The following is a 19,486-nucleotide window of genomic DNA, read 5'->3' as shown; positions in this document are numbered from 1 at the left end:
AAATGCCAGCGCCGGAAGTTGGCTGCGACACAGGGACGAGCCGTAATCCGTCTCGAAGCTCAGAGCAGGAAGTTTCTCCGGGCTGCGTGGTCAGGGAAGTAGTTGGTTAGGATTTGGAGGTGGGTATTTGGATTTAAACTGGTAAGACCCTCAAGGTTAGAAAGGTTCAGTATGAGGTTAGAATTGGGAGGAGCTGGGGATTGAGTGGGTGGTGTTAATCCTTCGTTCTGTTTCGTTCAGTTTAGCTGTTTGGCTTTTGAGAGTCTTTCTCCCTTTATTTTCGGTTCGCATAGCCCTTTGTTGAGGGATATAATTGGCCTTCTGCTAAGTTTTGGAAATGTAGGACTTGTGTTACAATGGGAACGCAAACTTTGCCGTCATTCCAGTGCCCCCTGCCTCGTCATAGCTGAATAATCCTGCGCAGATTGACTTCTACAGGGCTGGGTTTCTTCATCTGTAAAGTAAGGATAGTACTTCTAGGATTGTTGTAAAGGTGATAATGAAACAATATGTGTGAGATGTTACTGTGTCCAGTTTGAGGCTAAGTGCACAAAACGTTGTGTTTTTGTTTCGTCCTTTAGCTCTACCCATTGGGTTTGAAAAAGCACAGGTTAGGAGTTGGGACCTAAAAAGGTTTCCCTCGGAAAAATGGGAATTTTGGGAAAGTTGGATTTGTGAGGAGTCCCTTTGAGTTATTCAGTATTTGAGTCTGTGATTTCAGGGACTATCAATGGACACCCAGAAGGACGTTCAACCCCCAAAGCAGCAGCCAATGATATATATCTGCGGAGGTAAGAGTAGAAGTAACGGAAAGTAGGAAGAGTTTTGAAATAATTACGCTTCACATTGACTTCAGTGAGTAATCTTTAAAGTTATAAAGCAGAATACTAGCGACTGTAAAAAAAAAAAAATTCTATCACTAAGAGTTCATTTTCTCTCCAAGAAAAAATGCACTGCCCACAACTTTTTTCCTTTGCTCCTTAGTATATTGGTTGTTAAATAATAAAAGTTCAACTGAGTAGATGTAATAGGCTTTACTAATGGATTCATGAATCAGGCAGCATCCTGTCTAGGAAGTAGATGGGAGCTCCAAAGGGCTACAGAAAATTAAAGGTAGAGAGGAGTGGAAAAACATTATTAGCAAAGGATTCGTTGTTTTAGGTAAGGTCGCTGTTCTAAGAGGAACGGAAAAGCAGTAAATTTTCTAATGCTGACAAGGACCACGTTAACTGGTCAGAGGTTACATTTCTGCAGGGTTGAAACTGCGGTTAGGTTATGTGTTAAGTCTTGCTCTACCAAAGTGGCACCTTAACCTAAGTGAGGCCATTTGGAGCCTGTGCTTTTCTTTTTAACGTGGTCATAGCACCATACTCTTGAGATTGAGTACATTTTAGTGCTTTGGGTGAAAATATGGTTAGAAAAAAAAATAAAATTAAAAAAAATATGGTTAGGATAATTTGCTTGTCTGTCATATTTTCCCTTTAGACATTGAATAAATATGCTTTCTTTTTTAGAATGTCACACAGAAAACGAAATAAAATCCAGGGATCCAATCAGATGCAGAGAATGTGGATATAGAATAATGTACAAGAAAAGGACTAAAAGATGTATCCTTTTAACTGGTTACATATGAAGGAGGTGGAAGTGAATAATGCTCCAGTGCTTTGAACTACTTACCAAAAAGGGGGGGGCATGATTAGGATTTTTCATAATCCTTTTATTTTTATTTTCATAATAAAAATTAATCCTGTGTAGAGGCATCTACTAAGTATCTAAATACTAGTTCTCATAAGTCCATTTTTCAGGATCTGTATTTAACTTATTTTACTTATACTCCTTCTTGAGTTTAAGGACAAACTAAATTATACAAGGAGAAATACAAATATTGTGAATGAATGCTACCTAATGGAAAAAGTGAGGCTTACAAATTAAATTAGCTAAAAGACTGAAAGTACATTGTTATGTGGTAATTAATATACAATTACAATATTTTTTAAGTTATCTTGCTAACATTACTTTAGGGGTTTTTGGTGCATTGGTCTTTCATATCATGGAAAGGGGACTAATAAAAATTGAAAAACTTTTTAAAGTTCATTTCCAACTGCCATAGTAAATAGTTCATTCTTTTTTGCATTTTAGATTAGCTATTGCAAAGAGAAAGTGACTTGGAAGTGTTAAATCCTTCATACAATTTTTAAATATGCTTTTTGTCCTTAATTTCATTTTAATACAGTGGTGGTTTTTGATGCTCGATGAAACATGGAGTTCAGAGGATTATCTTCGTTTGTACCTGGATTTGCTGTTAATGTTGTATAGCCTTTGATTAGTGTATATATCTTTATGAATACAAATACACATGATTTCATTCTAAAATCCATCTTGTATTTAGGTATCAATAGTTTCTGTAAAGAAAAGCTTTTTCAATAATTGATAATAATTTACTTTTATTGTATATATAATCTGACACAGGGTGAAAAAGTGCTTCCTTAAACCACACTTTTAATCAAGGCTTAGAATCTTGTGGGGGCCTTGTTAAAAATGAAGTTTCTAGGGCTCTTTGAAAATCTGATTAAGTTCCTTGGAAACTACTGTTTTACATCACCAAGTCTGTAAACTTTCCAGCATCATTTTGTTCTGTGTATACTAATGTATTTAGCATGAATGCATTATTTTGAGTTAAATTTTTCATTTTTCCTTGATATAGGCCTTCTGTATTTGTATATAATGCTTGACTATGTTTTTAAATATTGGCTGAGGGTGGGACGCCCAGGTGGCTCACCAAGTGAGCGTCTGTCTTTGGCTCAGGGCGTGATCCCGGAGTCCTGGGATTGAGTCCCAAATCAGGATCCCTGCATGGAACCTGCTTCTCCCTCTGCCTATGTCTTTGCCTCTCTTTTTGTGTCTCTCATGAATAAATAAAATCTTAAGTAAATTTCGGATGAGGGAAAAGAAACTTTAATGGTTGCATCTGTAAAGCAAAATCAGCCGTAAGTAAAGTACATGAAGCAGATTATTAAGGCAGGTGTAGTTTCTGGGATGTAATCATTAAGGTAAAAAATTCTGCTTTCAGGATATTAAAAAAAAATTGGGACTGGTTTACATTGACCTGTGGATAAATGTTTAAAACTTTCACATTAATCTTAGGGATATGGAAACAAAGATACTCCCATTTGCTCCAGGAATACATCATTCTGGGATGCCATCTGACATTCATTTCGAAGATTAGATATATTCTACCTTCACTAATAGCTATGTGTGTCTCTGAATATTCAAAAAATTGTGCCATTTTTTAAAACACCTGAATTTCTACTGCATCCTTGAATACCAAATTCTGTATTTTTTTAATGTGCTATACAAAATGCTACCGTGCTCAGATTTTTAGAGTGCTTCCTGAGTCCAGGTTCTCCTTTAGCCATACCTTTCATAATTTTGTAATTCAGCTATATTCCTCCTTGACCTTGTCTTTTTTAGGCAAGAGAGTCCCAATAAATATGCTATGACGTCCCCTAAACAAACCCTAACACTTCAGATAATGTTGCTCTTTAACTGTTTTGATTTTATCATAGGTTTTTTACTTATCTTTGGTTTAATTGAATATTATTTGGTTAACTAGACCATGGCTTAATGGAAATAGTATTACCACTGGAACTCAAGACCAGCATTTCAAACAGTTGCCTCTTTGTGTCCCTTTCATCTATAAAAATGGAAGTAACTTTACCTCTTCCCCACTGGGACAGTTTTTTTTTTTTAAAAAAAAAAAGGTAAAATAGAAATAAATTGCTTTAAAAGATTGCTTTGGGGGTGCCTTGGTGGCACAGTTGGTTAAGCATCTGACTCTTGGTTTCAGCTCAGGTCGTACTCTCAGGGTGGTGGGATTGAGCCCTAGTCAGGCTATGCACCCAGTCTCGAGTCCGCTTGGGACTCTTTCACTCTCTCCCTCTGCCCCCTTCCTCCCCTCCATACACTCACTCTCTAAAAAATAAATCTTAAAGACAGTTTCAAATAGTGCTGTATAAATATCAGCAAATCTGAGCTTAAAGTTAACATATAACTTGTCCTCTGCTTAAACTGCTTGCCAATAACTACGACATGCATATCCATGAGAAAAGCATGGAAATTGGTTCAGATTCAGCCCCTGCTACTCAGTGACTAGCTCATTTCTTTTAATCTCAGCTTCATTTTCAAAGTGGAGGAATTTATGATGGTCAGTACAGTGCTTTGAGACTCTGAAGATATGTTCAGAGATTAAAGTTGTGAAAACTTAAGTAGGTGAAATCAGAAATAGCCAGTCTTGGGGCTCCTGCGTGGCTCAGTTGGTTAAGTGCCAGATCCTTGATATTGGCTCAGGTCATGATCTCAGAGTTGTGAGATTACGATTCTCTCTCTCTTCCCCCTCCGCCCTCTCCCTGTACACACTTCACCTCCTGCTGTTTCTGTCTGCCTGTCTCTTTCAAAACGAAAAAGCCAACCTTAAAGGGGTCTGGCTGACTCAGTCCATAGAGCATGCAACTCTTGATCTTGGTGTTGTGAGTTCAAGCTGCACATTGGGTGTAGAGACTACATAAAAATCTTTTTTAAAAAGTTGGCCAGTCTTAAGGAAGACTGAATTATATAAGGTGAGAAAGTGTAAACTGAGAAGATGTAAAAACAAGTTTTCTCCTCACATGATACAAATACATGGACATCTCCACCCCTCTTAGAATAAGTTCTGTGTAGAAAATTATCAAGAAAGAGTGGTTATTTGAGCCAGAGGGCTGAAGGATGAGAAAGAACCTAACATTGTAAGACAGGGGAAGGAGCGTTCCTGAAATTGAGGAAACAGCCAGTGTAATGTCTTAGGGGTGGAAAGTAGTTCGCCTTGTTCCCACTTTAGAATGAAGCCCATGTGACTCAAACTTTGAGGTAGGCAGAGGCCTGCTTGTTTATGGTCTCATGATGGGAGTAAACAGTAACATGATTTAAGACTTACAAGATAACTTGGGCTGTTCAGTGAGAATAGACAATGTAGGGATGGGTGATGGATGGGGAAGCTGGTTAAGGGCCACCTGTAGTAGTTCAGGATAACAATGATGGCTAGGCCAGAGTGGTAGCAGTTGGAGGAACTAAGAAGTGGCTGGTTGTAAGATAGCATTTTGGAGTTGAGCTAATAGGACTTAATGGTGAATTGGTTAGTACTTAAGAGCTCAGTAAACAGTGTGGACTTTGGTGAAAGGCTTTGGATTCAAATATCCTGTGTCCTTTGTTAACAGGCAATGTGATTTCACCAGAGTTCACTTTCCCCATTTGTAAGGTAGGCATGAAATAATAGTGCCTATCTCACAGGTTAGCTGGAAAATAAAATGAATCCATAAAGACTCAGCCTAATAAATATTATTATCACCGTTACTGTATTTTTTTAAAAAAAGATTATTTATTTATTCATGAGAGAGAGAGGCAGAGACACAGGCAGAGGGAGAAGCAGGCTCCATGCAGGAAGCCCAATGCGGGACTCAATCCCGGGACTCCGAGATCCTGCCCTGAGCCAAGGGCTCAACTGCTGAGCCACCCAGGAGTCTCTGACTCCTTTTCTATCTCTGTCACCACTTCACTTCAACCCACCTCTCGCTCTTGATTCTAAGATGTTTGCAGTTCCTTAAGCAGGTAACATGCCTTATTTCTTTCTTACCTGTGCCTTTCTCATGCTTTTCTCTTTGCCTGAAATGACCATTTGTGTTGTTTTTAACCAACATCAGAATTTTGAAGGATTGTTGTATAGTTTTCTAGCTTCTAGTATTTTCTTTTAAGATTTTATTTATTTGAGAGAGAGAGAGAGAGCACTTGAGTGTATGAGTTGGGGGAAGGGCAGAGGGGGAGAGAGAAGCAGACTACTCCATCCAGTGTGCAGGTGAGCAGGGACCATGAGATAATGACCTGAGCCAAAGGCAAATGTTTAACTGACTGAGCCACCCAGGTGCCCCTCAGTATTATTGTTGAGAAGTCTAGAATCATTCTTCCTCCTAATTCTTTTTCATTTTTTTCCTGGAAACAGAATTTTCTTTGCCAGTGTACTGAAATTGTAAAGTATGTGCCTTGGTATGGGGCTATTTTCCACTATTCTGGTCACTTGGTGGGTATTTTCAGTCTGGAAAGTCAAGCTCTTCAGTTCTGGGAAATTTTCTTGAATTGTTTTTTTTTGTTTTAAGATTTATTTATATTTATATGAGAGAGAAAGAGTACATGTGTACACACTTGGGGGAAGGGGCAAAAAGAATCTTCAAGCAGACTCTTAGCTGAGCATGGAGCCCCTATGCAGGGCAGGATCTCACAAGCCTTGAGACACCATCTGTGCTGAAACCAAGAGTTGGGGACACTCACCGACTGAGCCACGCAGGAGACCCTTCTTCAGTTGTTTAATAACTCCCTACCCTCAATATTCTCTTTTCTTTAGATCTTTTATAAAATATTAGAGTTTATTGACCTTTCTTGTCTTTCCTTTTTTCCTGTTCTTTGAAAAATTCCTTTAATTTTACTTTCTAATCCATCTATTGAGATTTTCATTTCTGGTGTAATTTTAATTTCTACAGGCTAATTTTTCTTTGTATATTTGAATGTATATTGGAATGTACACATTCAAAGAAAAACTAAAATATCCTTGTTTCTAGGGTACAATGTTTTAACCTCTGTGAAGATGATAGTGATAATTTTCATTTGCCTACATAGTCTATTCCCTTCATATTGCTTTTTATCCTTTTTAAGTCAGCATAAAGTATATGTATGTATGTATATACATAATTATAACCAGAAGAAAGTATTAAGTGCAAATGAAAAAATTACAGACCATGTGGAATTACAACCATTTCCCCATATACTTAAAGAATTTCCTCCTATTCTGAAAGTAAAATGTTGTCAAGTTACAGTAGTCGGTATTTTTTTTTTTTTAATTTTAGATTTTATTTGCCAGAGAGAGCACAAGCAGGAGGAGAAGCAGGGTTTCACTCCACTGAGCAGGGAGCCTGATGTGGCGCTGTATCCTAGGACTCTGGGATCATGACCTGAGCTGAAGGCAGACAGTAACTAACAGGGATCCCAGTAGTCTGTGTTTTAAACCTAAGACCTAGTTCTGAGTGAAGTCTGCTTGCTGGAATGAGGTGTGAAGTGCCTTTACATGGACTGGGGTATGTGATGCTGTGTTTGCCATGGCAATTTAATAAAGCAAACTTAAGGATTACTCTAAAGTTCGAATCTGTGTCTATCAATGTGCAAAGTTAACATCATCTAGCACTGGCAATGGGAATAATAAAAATAGTCATATTTTCAGCAGAATTTTTGCCACTATCCTTTCCTGATACAGTACTGTAGATCTAATTTGGGTGCCAAGGGGAAAGAGAAATGCATTATTGAATTCCTATTATGTGCCAGACACTAACCTAAAATTATAAAAGTAAATTCATTTCCTAAATCCAGCTATCTCTACTATTTTATTCATTTGAATTGTATTATGTCTTCTTGTCTTTGCGTTCCAGTGCCCAGTACAGCGTCTCATTAGCAGCGCTCAGAAGATGTTGAATGCATACAGAGGAAGAGAGAATCTTTATCTTTCATTTACTCTTTTGTGTAAAGGGAAGGATCTAAGTCTGGGTTACGTTGTAGATCCTCTGGTTTAATTATATTTCTGTAGGAATAGTTATCTGTAGGAATTTATATATTTATATTCTGTAGGAATTTAATTATATTTCTGTAGGAAGGTTATCAATTTATCTGGAGGGTAGTATAACAATCCAGAACCAAAAGGCATTTTTGCTCCATGGAAAACAAACGCAAACGATAAAGGGAGCTCTGTGGCCAGGACTCCTTTCTCCCCGCGAGGGCCTCTGCGGGAGGAGCTGGGCTGTGCGGCGCCGCGCGGCGCGGCGGGTGGGGGCTGGCCCCCCCCCGTGCGCAGGAGCTGCGGTCCCGCCCCCGCCCCGGCTCGGAGCGACCCGCCCCCATCGCGGCGTCGGCGCGCGGCCTGGGAACCAGGTGAGTACATCTCCGCATCGCGGTGCCCTCGGGGAGCTGGGGTGAGAGGCGGACCCCCAGAAGCGAAGGCGCGGTCGAACTCTACTGAGGGAACGGGTTATGGGATGAAGAAACGGGGCTTTGGTTTCCTGCGGCGGACGGTGGCGGATACTGGGACCGAGTCGCAACACCGGGTTGCCGGGGTCGGCCGGCGGCGACCAGTCCTGGAGACCAAAGCCGGGGAGTGGAGAACAATTTCAGAGGCGCCCGAAGTGCCCGTGACCGTTGGGTTGGCTGTAGAGCTCCGGGCTCCCGGGCAGTCCCCGCCCCCGGCGGCTCCGGGCCGCGCGGTACACAGAAGCTGTTGCTACGGCTACGGAAGCCGTTTCCTCCCGCCTCCGCCTGCAGAGGGCGCTCGGCCCCGTCGGTGCGGGAAAGAACGTGCCTAGGAGGGAGAGTTGCGGGTTACTTCCTCCCACGGTGGCCGCCGGAGGTGGCTCCCACCTGTCAGCTGATTCGGGAGTATGGGAAAGGGATGTGGGTCAGATGACGGAGAAGAGGTTAAATGCAACTAGAACTAAGGATTTTGCTAATGAAAGAAATTACAAGCGGATGTGGGAGGGTTCTAACGAGAGCAAATACAGCCTTGTAAGACTTGTTTTTTGGAACTTGAGTAGTCTTGAGATGTGCATCCTGGGGCGGGGGAATCCCCCTCCCCCCCCCAAAAAAAAGAAACATGGAAGTTTTCAAAAAGGATTTTCAGAGAACTGTTAAAACAGTGTGCAGAATGAAATTGGTAAGAGATGGCTCTGTCACTTAAAATTTTCTTCACTATTCAAATCCTAAAATCTCAGGGATTGCAAGACAAATTTAAGATTTTAATCCCTTTGGATGCTTAAGTTTCTCCCATCAAAGACCTGTCAACTCTTTAGAAAAATTCTCCTAATGCAAACCATTTTGTTCTGGGCAGCATTGATAATTTAGAAGTTCTTCATGTTACTTTCCAGTAACTTCTACTCTTAAGGCTATCCTTGTGATGGGATGCATTCATCATCCCGGGTTCTGCCGGTATAGTGCGAAGATCACGATCTCATTTCTCAGCTGGATCTCACCCCAGAGGTGATGATGTGTGTTCTGTGCTCCAGTCCAAGCCAGCAGAAGCTGACAGAGCCTTCTCTCTGCAGAGGTCTGATGTATGACAATCCCAGAGGGCAAGCATGCTGAGGGAAATACTTTGGGTTAACTAGACTCATTGCTACTTCTTGTTTTTAAATTTACAACTCAGTATGTTTTACTGTACCAGTTTTTAAAACACTTTGTCAGTGACTCACAATGGGAAATATATTTTACAACACGTGCATTTATATTCACACGGTTGTCATTGGTATAAACATGAAATAAAAATCTTTACAAACCAGTGTTCCACTTTAATGGTATGTATGTCAAGTAGCCAGACTTTTTTGTTGCTGTTCTGGATATCTTATTATAAAACAATGTTAATTGCAGCTCACTAAATTGATTTCAGGGGTTACCACCTATAATTTGAAAAGCCTGGGTATGATGGCTAGGTATGTGGGTTCTGTATTTGCCTACTGAGATTCAAATCCTCAGTTGCTACTTAACATATGATCTTGAGCCGGTTACTTAACACAAACATTTCTGTAAAATGGGAGTAATTATTACTACCCTTCATGAAAGTGGTTTTGAAGGTTATGTTAGATAATAATCTATGGCACACAGTAATTTAGCTCCATAGCCGTAACTGTTACTACTACTGTCTACTTGAAATAAAACCTGATAACAGTAGTTGAAAGATTAAATGAGGTAATATATGTAAAATTCTCAGGATGATGCACAGCACATGTTAAGAACTGTGTAAGTATTTGTTGGTGTTATTATCATCATCATTGGCAGTATCGTTAAAGTGAAACCATCCAAGGCCCCCTTATTCCCAGTTTCGTTCAAGTGTTTCTTAAGGGTAGAGGTACTACTTAGGTTAGTCCTGAATATATGATGATGAATAAAGTGAGATCTCACAATCTAAGAGGGAAGACAAAAATACATAATTAGAATATATGCTGTGAGAAAGCTTTGGGCACCGTGCTGTCAGAACACAGATGTGGGAGCTGGTCGTTGACGGGAGTGGGCAGCAGGGAATGTAAGGAGGCAGGGAATGGGAAAGGTGAGGTTAAGAATATTATGTTTGTGTTGAATCACAAAGCATGGTTGGAACGTGAACAAACAACTGAAGTAGAAGTCGTCATTGAAATCACCATTAAAAGCTATCTTCTAAAGCAGTTTGAGCACCTAAGGGGACAGAATATGCCATCCTCAAATAAGCCATTTAGGCATAAAGATTATTTTAAACTGAAAACAGTTAACAAACGACAGAAAGAACTCTCACCCTCCCCCTTTCTGCCTAGTAGCAGGGCATAAATTTCTCTTTGTAAAGGAGAACAAACCTCAGTAGATGGGCAGCACCAGGATGAGTCTGCATAAACAAACCTTATTAAGGAAGCCATTATCCTTCTTTAGTTTCTCCCATGTATTTACCTTTTCCTAGAAGCCAACTTCCTTTTCTCTTTGTCTAATTATTCCTCCACAACTTATCACCCTTTGTTAAAATGATATGTAGCCTCCCAGGCCTAACAGCTTCTTTGGGTTTTCATTTTACTATGAATACCCCGCTGCCCTTGCCACTGCCCTGCCCCTTGTGTGTATAAAATAAACCTTTTCTCCTGCTAATGTATCTTTTATCCGTTTTGGAGTCTCAGGCACTGAGCCTAAATGAGTAGAGGAAAAGATTTTTTCTTCTCCATAGCACTAAAACGTGCTTTGTGTTTTAATTTAAGATTGAGATAATCCGTGTATTTAGGAATTTAGTAATTTAGCTCCATGACTGTTGACTGTTAGCAGAGAGAATTTTAAGTCTACTTTCTCTTTAGAGAAAACACTTTCTTTTTCCATAGAAATGAAAAATAAATGTTATAAAAAGACCTAGATGGTATTATTATATATATATTTGCTGCATAACTATTTTCCTATACTACATTTCAGCCATGACTGCCAAAGATTATCCGTCATTTTGGGGCTTTGGAACAACAAAAATGTTTAAAATTCCTGTTGAACATTTGGATTTCAAGTATATTGAAAAATGTTCAGATGTTAAACACTTGGAAAAAATTTTTTGTGTGCTCAGGTAAGCATTTAAAAATTCTTTTATAAAAAAGATAAAAATAAAAAATAAAAATTCTTTTATGTTTCAGTATACCAATTGTATTGTTGCCTGAAAGCTGAGACTCTTAGAAACGTTGCAGGGAATTTTCACATATTGAGATTGTTGATAGCACTCCCCCCCACCCCCGCCCCGCCCCCGTCCCTTAGGTTCCAAAATAGTTGTTTTGATCTTGTGGTTAGTTTAGAGGGTTCTGGCTAGGTCTACTTCCAGCAAGGAACATAAGCCTCATCAGCATTCAAGAGAACATTTTTCTTCCAGCACTTAAAAGGGGAAAAGATTGGTTTTCCTTCAAAAACAAGAGTTCTCCATACCACTCTCTGGGAATGAATTCTGTTCCTTGAGTGCTTGAATTTAGAGGCATGTTACTCTGAACTTGTTCCTCTGCCATTTTCTTCCCATCTCTTTGGCAGGGGGAAAAAGGAGCTACAAACTCCTCCTTGAGAAGGAAATCCAGTCTCACTTTCCACCTGTCTCTTAATACTGAATTACCATTTATAAGTTAAAATTACCTTATGTATTAGCGTTGTTTATTTAACTTGCAAACTGTTTTGGAAGCTGATATCTTTGGAGCTCCATTTTTTCCTTCACTGCATCACTCCACAGATTAACAGCTAAAAATGGGGTAAGGTGAGTGGGAAGCCCCCACACAGCCCAGCCTTCATCCCTGTGCAGGGGTGGCTCTGGAGTTCTCCGCAGAACCCCTCTGCTCCATGGACCCTGGTTTACAAATCTACATGATCCTTAAATAGAGTGGTAACTCCAAAGTTCTGAATTTTTTTAAAGGTCTGGTGAGGAAGGACATTATCCGGAACTTACGGAATTTTGTGAAAAGCGCCTTAAAGGCTTGGCTCCTGAAAGTAGAGCTTTGAGGAAAGATAAACCTCCAGCAACAGCATCCAGTTTTACAGCAGAAGAATGGAGACAAATTGACAGTGATATAAAGGTATACAGTGACAAAGTTTTTTGTGACATTGCCACATTGTACATGTGTCTACTTCACTTTTCTAAAATCCTAGGTTTCTTTCTTTTTGTCAGTGAAGGGCTTTTAGTGGTAATCACTTAGGTAGTATTGGTTGCTTCTCAAACCCAGGAGAATATTGTGAACGTGTATGTTGTGTTCGTACACCCACCCATGTGTTTTATGTGATTAATGTTCTGTCCTATCAAAGAAACATAATTCACCAGCTTCTATAAATAGTGCTGTACAAACATGTTGGCTTGTAATATCTTTTGGGTTTTTTGGTTTGTTTTGTGAAGATTTTATTTATTTGGGAGACCAAGTGCACAGGAGCAGGGGGAAGTGGCAGAGTGAGAGGGAGAAGCCAGCGCCCTGCTGAGCAGGGAGCCAATGCTGGGCTGTGGGTCTGGATCCCAGGACCCTAAGAGCCAAACCACCCAGGTGCCCCTATAATCATTTTTAATCAATTAAAGAATTGAAAATTTCGTGTATTTGTTTGATTACTAGCAACATTAAATTTTTTTGTCCATCAGTTGAATTTCTCCTTTTGTTAATGGCCTATATCTTTAGTGATTTCTTTTAATCAGCTCTATTGAGGTATAACTTACATTTAAATAAAAATTTAATTGTCTGTATTTCACTGAGTTCTGACACCTGTCTATGCTATTAAACATTTCTATTACTTTGAAAAGTTTCCTTGTGCCCCTGTGCAGTCAGTACTGACCCTGCATCCTGGTCCCTGGTAACCGCTGAACTGCTTTCTATCATTATGGATTTGTCTTTATTTTTTTGAATTTGTCTTTTCTAAATATAATCATACAGTGTGTGGTTTTTTGTGTCTTCATTCACTTAGCATCATGCTTTTGAGATGCATTTATGTTGTTACATGTCCATAGTTTTAATTGCTGCATAGTATTGTGTGGATATCTCACAGTTTGTTTATCCACTCATCAGTTAATGAACAAAATGTTTTCCAAAGTGACATTCCTGCTGGTGATGGATAAAAACTCCTGTTGCTCTGAATCCTGGTTAGCAGTTAGTATTGCCAGTTTTGTCCATTTCAGCTTTTCTGTTAGGTATGCAGTGATATCTCACTGTGGTTTTAATTTGTTTCTCTAATGACTGGCCCTGTTGAGTGGTTTTTCCTGTGCTTATTTGACATCCATGTGTCTTCTGTGAAGAGCTTTTAAATACTTTGTCCATTAAAAAAAATTGGATTATTTGTGTTCTTATTGAGTTGTAAAATACACGTCTTTCATCAGATACATCTTTTGCAAATATGTTTATATATCCTGCAGGGAACCGGGATGCGGGACTCTGTCCCAGATCCTGGGATCACAACCTGAGCGGAAGGCAGCTGCCCAACTACTGAGCCACCCAGGTGTCCCAGTTTCTAGTTTTAACTTTAGGTCTGAGATCTGTTTTAATTTTGGAGAAATCATAGATATACACACACGAAATACAGATATCCAAGATTTTAAGCACTGCTTTTTTTTAAAATTTTTTAAAAAATTTATTTATGATAGTCACACACAGAGAGAGAGGGAGAGGCAGAGACACAGGCAGAGGGAGAGGGAGAAGCAGGCTCCATGCACCGGGAGCCCGACGTGGGACTCGATCCCGAGTCTCCAGGATCGCGCCCTGGGCCAAAGGCAGGCGCTAAACTGATGCGCCACCCAGGGTTCCCTTAAGTACTGCTTAATGAAAGTTTCTCCATGGAACTTCTTGGTACCATCAAAAGTTAATTGATCATGTATGTGTGGGTCTATCTCTGGACTCTATTCTCTTTCATTAATCTAAATGTCTCTCTTTAGGGACACCTGGGTGGCTCAGCAGTTGAGTGTCTGCCTTCAGCTCAGGGCATGATCCTTGGGGTCCTGGGATCGAGTCCTGCATCGGGCTCCCTGCTGGGAGCCTGCTTCTCCCTCTGCCTGTGTCTCTGCCTTTCTCTCTTTGTGTCTATCATGAATAAATAAATAAAATCTTTAAAAAAATTCCTCTCTTTAATATCTCATTCTCTTGATTATGATTAAGTCTTAAAATCAGATAGTCCAAGTCCTTCCCCTTGGTTCTCCTTTTTCATAGTTGTTTTGGCTATTCTAGGTCCTTTGCTAGCCAGGAGCTAGCTACAAAATAACTTGTTTGTCTTTGGGTTGGGATTATGTTGAATTTATGGATCAATTTTGTAATAATTGACAATAATAGTGAAATTTCTGATCCATGAGCATATGTTTTCTGTTCATTTAAATCTTTAATTTTTTGTGCCAGTGTCTTTTAATTTTCAGTGTGTAGTTCTTGCATATTTTGTTATATTTATTCCTAAGAATTTAATATTTTCTACAATTTTAAAAGTTAATATTTTTTAATCTCAATCTTGCTCATTCTAAGTCACCCTAGTATGAAATTTTATGTATATGTATGTATTTATTTATTTTTGGTGTGGTAAAATACGTATCACAAAATTGACCATCTTAGCCATTTTTAAGTATACAGTTCATTAGTGTTGTATTTACATTGTTATGTTCAGAGATTTGTTGTTGTTGTTAAAGATTTTATTTATTCATGAGAGACACACACAGAGAGGGAGAGAGGCAGAGACACAGGCAGACGGAGAAGCAGGCTCCATGCAGGGAGCCCAACGCAGGACCCCATCCCGGGTCTCCAGGATCCAGCCCTGGGCTGCAGGTGGCGCTAAACCGCTAAGCCACCTGGGCTGTCCAGCCATTCACTATTAAGTATAGTGTTGGCTTTAGATTTTATGACATGACCCTTTATAAAGTTTAGGAGGGTACCTATATTCTTGTTTGATGAGAATTTTTATCATGAACGGGTATAGAATTTTATGAAATGCTCTTCCTGCATTTATTGAGAAGAAAAGTAAGATTTTCTTTGTAGTTTGTAAATAAGGTAAATTATGTACATTGTTTTCAAATGTTATACAAGTCTTGCATTTGGGGATAAACGCTATTTGATCATGATGTGTCTTTTTTTTTTTAATAAATTTTATTCATTTATTCATGAGAGACACAGAGACACATAGGCAGAGGGAGAAGAAGGCTCCATGCAAGGAGCCCGATGTGGGACTCGATCCCCAGACTCCAGGATCACGCCCTGGGCGGAAGGCAGGCACCAAACCGCTGAGCCACCCAGGGATCCCCATGATGTGTCTTTTTTATATATTGCTGGACTTAATTTGCTAAAATCTTATGAAGGATTTTTGGGCCTGCTGTCATGAGAGATACTAGCCTGTAGTTTTCTTGTAATGTTGTCTGGTTTGGGTAACAGGGTAATGCTGGCCTCATAGAATGAGTTGGGAAGTATTCTCTCTTCCTGAATATTCTAGGAAGGTTTGTGTGTAATTGGTATTATTTCTTCCTTTAATGTTTTCCAGAATTCACCATTGATGCCTACTAGGTCTCAAGTTTTCATTGTAAGAACAATTTTGACTATGAATTACATTTCTTTAACAGAAACAGTGCTATCAGGTTATCCTTAGAGTTCTCTCTGTCTAGCTCCCTCATCTTGGGTATTTTGTACCCCTGGATCTTTGCCATCTTTGTCTCTCTGAAGCCTGAACTGTGTTCTTCTGAATTCATTGAGACCACAGGGCTGTTAGGGTTTCCTTTCCCTATGCTATAGCCTGGAAACTAGGAGTAGATTAGGGTAAAATGCACAGCTTCCCTCATTTGCTCCTTTCTTCCAAGGATCATTGTTCTCTGCTATCTGTTGTCCAGTGGTCTGAAAACTGCTGCTTCATATATCTTATCCAGTATTCTAGAGTGTAAGCAGGAGGGCAAATCCAGTCCCTGTTACTCCATCAGGGCCAGGAGATAACACTTTATTAATTTTTCTGATGATGTTTTCTTATTTGTAAGAGTTCTGTCATATATATTCTAATGAATTTTCCTTCAATTTATCATTAAGCTTTTATATTTGTATATGATGTTTTTCATGTTTATTCATTAAAAAAAATTTATGTAATCACTTCTTTTAGTTTTATCCCTTATGATCTTTAATTGATTTTATACTTGAGCAAGCTTCCTCTCCACCAGAATCATGTTTGCCTGTATTTTCTCAGAGTTCCTTTGTGGTTTCATTTTGCTTAGGAAATAACTTCTTAAAGCAGATTCTGGAGAGACTTTTTTTTTTTAACTTGATTTTCTTCAGCATATTTTATGGGTTGAATAATACACTGGAAGGCAATTTTAAGGAATATGTATTCTCTAACTCAGAATACTACGTTTTTTAAACTTTGAGGTTTCTCATTTTGTCATTTTATTGGCTTGAAATAAAAAACCTGGTAATTAATCTACATATTAAAATAGCAGTTTAGGGCAGCCCCGGTGGCTCAGCTGTTTAGTGCTGCCTACAGCCTGGGGCGTGATCCTGGAGAGCCGGAATGTTGGGCTCCCTGCATGGAGCCTGCTTCTCCCTCTGCCTGTGTCTCTGCCTCTCTCTCTCTCCTCTCTGTGTATTCTCATGAATAAATAAATAAAATCTTAAAAAAAAAAAAAAAAAGCTTCTGCAAACCAATCAGAGAATGCATTAAAAAAAATAAAATAGTTTACATCCAGAGTTCTTTGGCTCTATTGTCTGGGGAATAACAGCTTAGTTTTAGTTGCAAAACTTATTTTTTTCCAATTGCGTGTTCTTTTTCAGTCACCTCTTGATTTGTCTTGTCTCCTTTTCTTTCATGCTTTTCCCTGCCACTTCTCCCTCTTCCCCTATTCTCTCTTACTCTTTGACCTCCTCTGTAATGCCTCCCCCTTTTACCTTTCTCCCTTTACGGTCTTTTTGTTTCTTCTCCTGTTTCACCTCTCTGCCCCCTTTTTATTTTCCTGCCTCCTACACGGTTAGGACAGACGATATAGTTTATTGCTGTATCATGGTGCCTAATTTAATATAGCGTCTGACAAATACTAGAACCTCCCTATATAGCTGCTGAATAATATTAATAATAGAATTGTATTCTATTTTTCTATTCTATAATCTAACTCAATTCTTCCTGGAACCTGTGACAATTCAGTTTAATAAACATTATTAGGAACCTATTATGTGCCAGATGCCGTGCTAGTTTCCTGAATCACAAAGATGAGACTTAAGACAGGTTCTGCCCTCAAGGAATTTACAGAAGGTGAGAGAGATGAGCAGTAAATGGATTACTTTAAATCTCTGCGTTAAAACAGGGGAAGGAGCATTAGCCCAGTTAGGTAGTCCAGGGAAAGCTTGATGGAAGGGATGGATGTCAGTAAGCTTGTTAGATATGAAAAGTAGGAATAGCAACACCATGTGAATGTGCATAACAATACCGGACTGTACACTTGAAAGTGGTTGAGATGATAAGTATTGTGTATTTTACCATGTTTTAAAAGAATAGTAGAAGGGCATTATAGATAGAATGGCATGACCAAATCGTCACCCAAAAAATGGACCCGGCAGAAACTATGATGATATATAATCCTTTCTAACACCTGGTTAATTACTTCAAACTGTATGTGTATCTTCTTTTCTTCTCCCACTTCTCAGAGTTGGGTATCAGAAATTAAAAAAGAAGATGAAGTATACTTCCATGAGACTGAAACATTTCCAGCAATGGAAGATAATTTGCCTCCAGTTCGTGGTTCAAACAGCCGTCTTCATGTTAGTAAGGTAGGCTGATTTGGTTTGAGGTGTGGGTGATGGGGGGAGAAGGTTGTTGTTGTTTATTAAGGGAGCCAGCGTTTAATCAGAATAACCGCAGTGTGATGGCCTCTGAGAGTTGGGGATTATCTTTCAGCCGGCCACATGTCATGCCTTCTTGAGGAGGCTGTTTCATCACTTGGCGATCAAAATGAAACAGCATATCCCTTTGAAGGTTTGCTTCTTAGGCTTACTGACTTTTCTCATTTTTTCTTTTGTTGTACTGTCTGCTTTACTCTGACCAGTTTTTTTTTTTTTTTTTTAAAGATTTATTTTTTTCATTCAGAGAGAGAGAGAGAAACAGGCAGAGAGAGAAGCAGGCTCCATGCAAGGAGCCCAACACGGGACTCAATCCCAGGTCTCCAGGATCACGCCCTGGGCTGTAGGCGGCGGTAAACCGCTTCGCCACCGGGGCTGCCCCTACTCTGACCAATTTTGATGAGCACCGAAGATCCAATTCAGTGTGGGAGAATTTCAGGGAACAACTTTATCTGTGGAGTGGAGACAGAGAAAATAGTTTATTACATGATTAACTCTGGATTTAAAGTATTAAATAGAAACTTTCAAGCAGTTATAGATGTTATTGCTCTTGTTTACTGTATTTTTTTTTTCTTATTCTTACAGCTTCTTAGAATGATTTCTCTGTGGTTGATCCCTATTTTGTCATGTAGACTTCTTTTTAACTCATGGGTTCCATAGAGAAGGGCCTATTGGAGTTCCAGATCCATTTATACTTAACTTCAAAGTTAAAAACTGAGCCCCTGGGCATCCCCCTGACCCAGAAACTACAAAATCTAGCCATTGTCTTCTGGGCATCCAGAGTCTCTAGGCTTTCACTCGGATCACACATTCCATTCCCTCTACCCTACACTTTTCTTTTATTCCTATCATTTCTGAAAGATTGGCTACTCATGTCTCTTCATTCTGGGTTAATTAATTCTTATTCTCATTTCCTCCTTGAATGCTCAATTTTATTTTATTTAAAAAAAACATCCATAGCTCTTCATCATCTCTAATAATTTACCTTCCTGTATCTTTTTACTCCCTATTAAGAACTACTCATGTAACTCAACTACATTTTAATATGGTAAGGATGCCACTATCTGTAATAAATAAATTTGTATTTCTTGAGCACCCATTTTTTTGCTAACTCTGTGCCCTGAAAATATAACAGGACGGTACAGTTCTGTGAGGTAGATAGACTAGTAAGTAGTACAGTGATTCTCAAAGTATTCTCCATGGACCCTGGTTCTCCTAGAGATCCCTCCAGAGGGTCCAGAGAGTCATTGCTATTTTTAAAAATAATGCTACTGCTTTGTCTTTTTCCCTGTGTTGACATTTGTATTGAAAATAAAGCTGCCTGTGCTCTAGCATGAATCAAGGCAGTGAATAAGTGGCACCACACTATGCTAGTACACACTGTTTCTGCCACAGCTACCCATTTACAGTAAAAAAAAAAAAAAAAAAAAAAATCCAGTTTGACTTAAAAATGTCTTAGATGAAACAATAACATTTATGTATTATAAGTCTTAAATCTTGAGATCACATCTTTTTAATATTCTGTGACAAAAAAAGAAGTATTCAAAAAGGACTTGTGGTTATTTCGAGACTAATATGATTGAATTGCCAGTTTA

At 39.2% G+C, this 19,486-nt stretch overlaps 2 protein-coding genes across 2 annotated transcripts in view; both read left to right on the top strand.

Annotated features, from left to right (window-relative positions):
* Positions 1 to 12: 12 nt before the first annotated feature.
* Positions 13 to 7,214, top strand: POLR2K (RNA polymerase II, I and III subunit K). Its single transcript, XM_041768848.1, has 4 exons — positions 13 to 119; positions 722 to 791; positions 1,515 to 1,607; positions 2,234 to 7,214. The coding sequence occupies exons 2-4, from the start codon at positions 731 to 733 to the stop codon at positions 2,254 to 2,256; spliced, it is 177 nt and encodes a 58-aa protein (XP_041624782.1). The 5' UTR covers positions 13 to 119; positions 722 to 730; the 3' UTR covers positions 2,257 to 7,214.
* A 3,807-nt stretch (positions 7,215 to 11,021) lies between these two features.
* The window catches only part of SPAG1 (sperm associated antigen 1), a 59,310-nt gene continuing 50,845 nt past the window's right edge, over positions 11,022 to 19,486 (top strand). Inside the window, exons 1-3 of the mRNA XM_041768849.1 lie at positions 11,022 to 11,176; positions 11,999 to 12,158; positions 17,700 to 17,822. Coding sequence (XP_041624783.1) covers positions 11,037 to 11,176; positions 11,999 to 12,158; positions 17,700 to 17,822 — 423 coding nt within the window. The 5' untranslated portion in view covers positions 11,022 to 11,036. The remainder of the gene's footprint in view (positions 11,177 to 11,998; positions 12,159 to 17,699; positions 17,823 to 19,486) is intronic.

This window comes from Vulpes lagopus, chromosome 9 (genome assembly GCF_018345385.1).
Source record: "Vulpes lagopus strain Blue_001 chromosome 9, ASM1834538v1, whole genome shotgun sequence".
NCBI classification, from domain to species: Eukaryota; Metazoa; Chordata; class Mammalia; order Carnivora; family Canidae; genus Vulpes; species Vulpes lagopus.
This window is presented reverse-complemented; position numbering and strand designations above follow the sequence as displayed.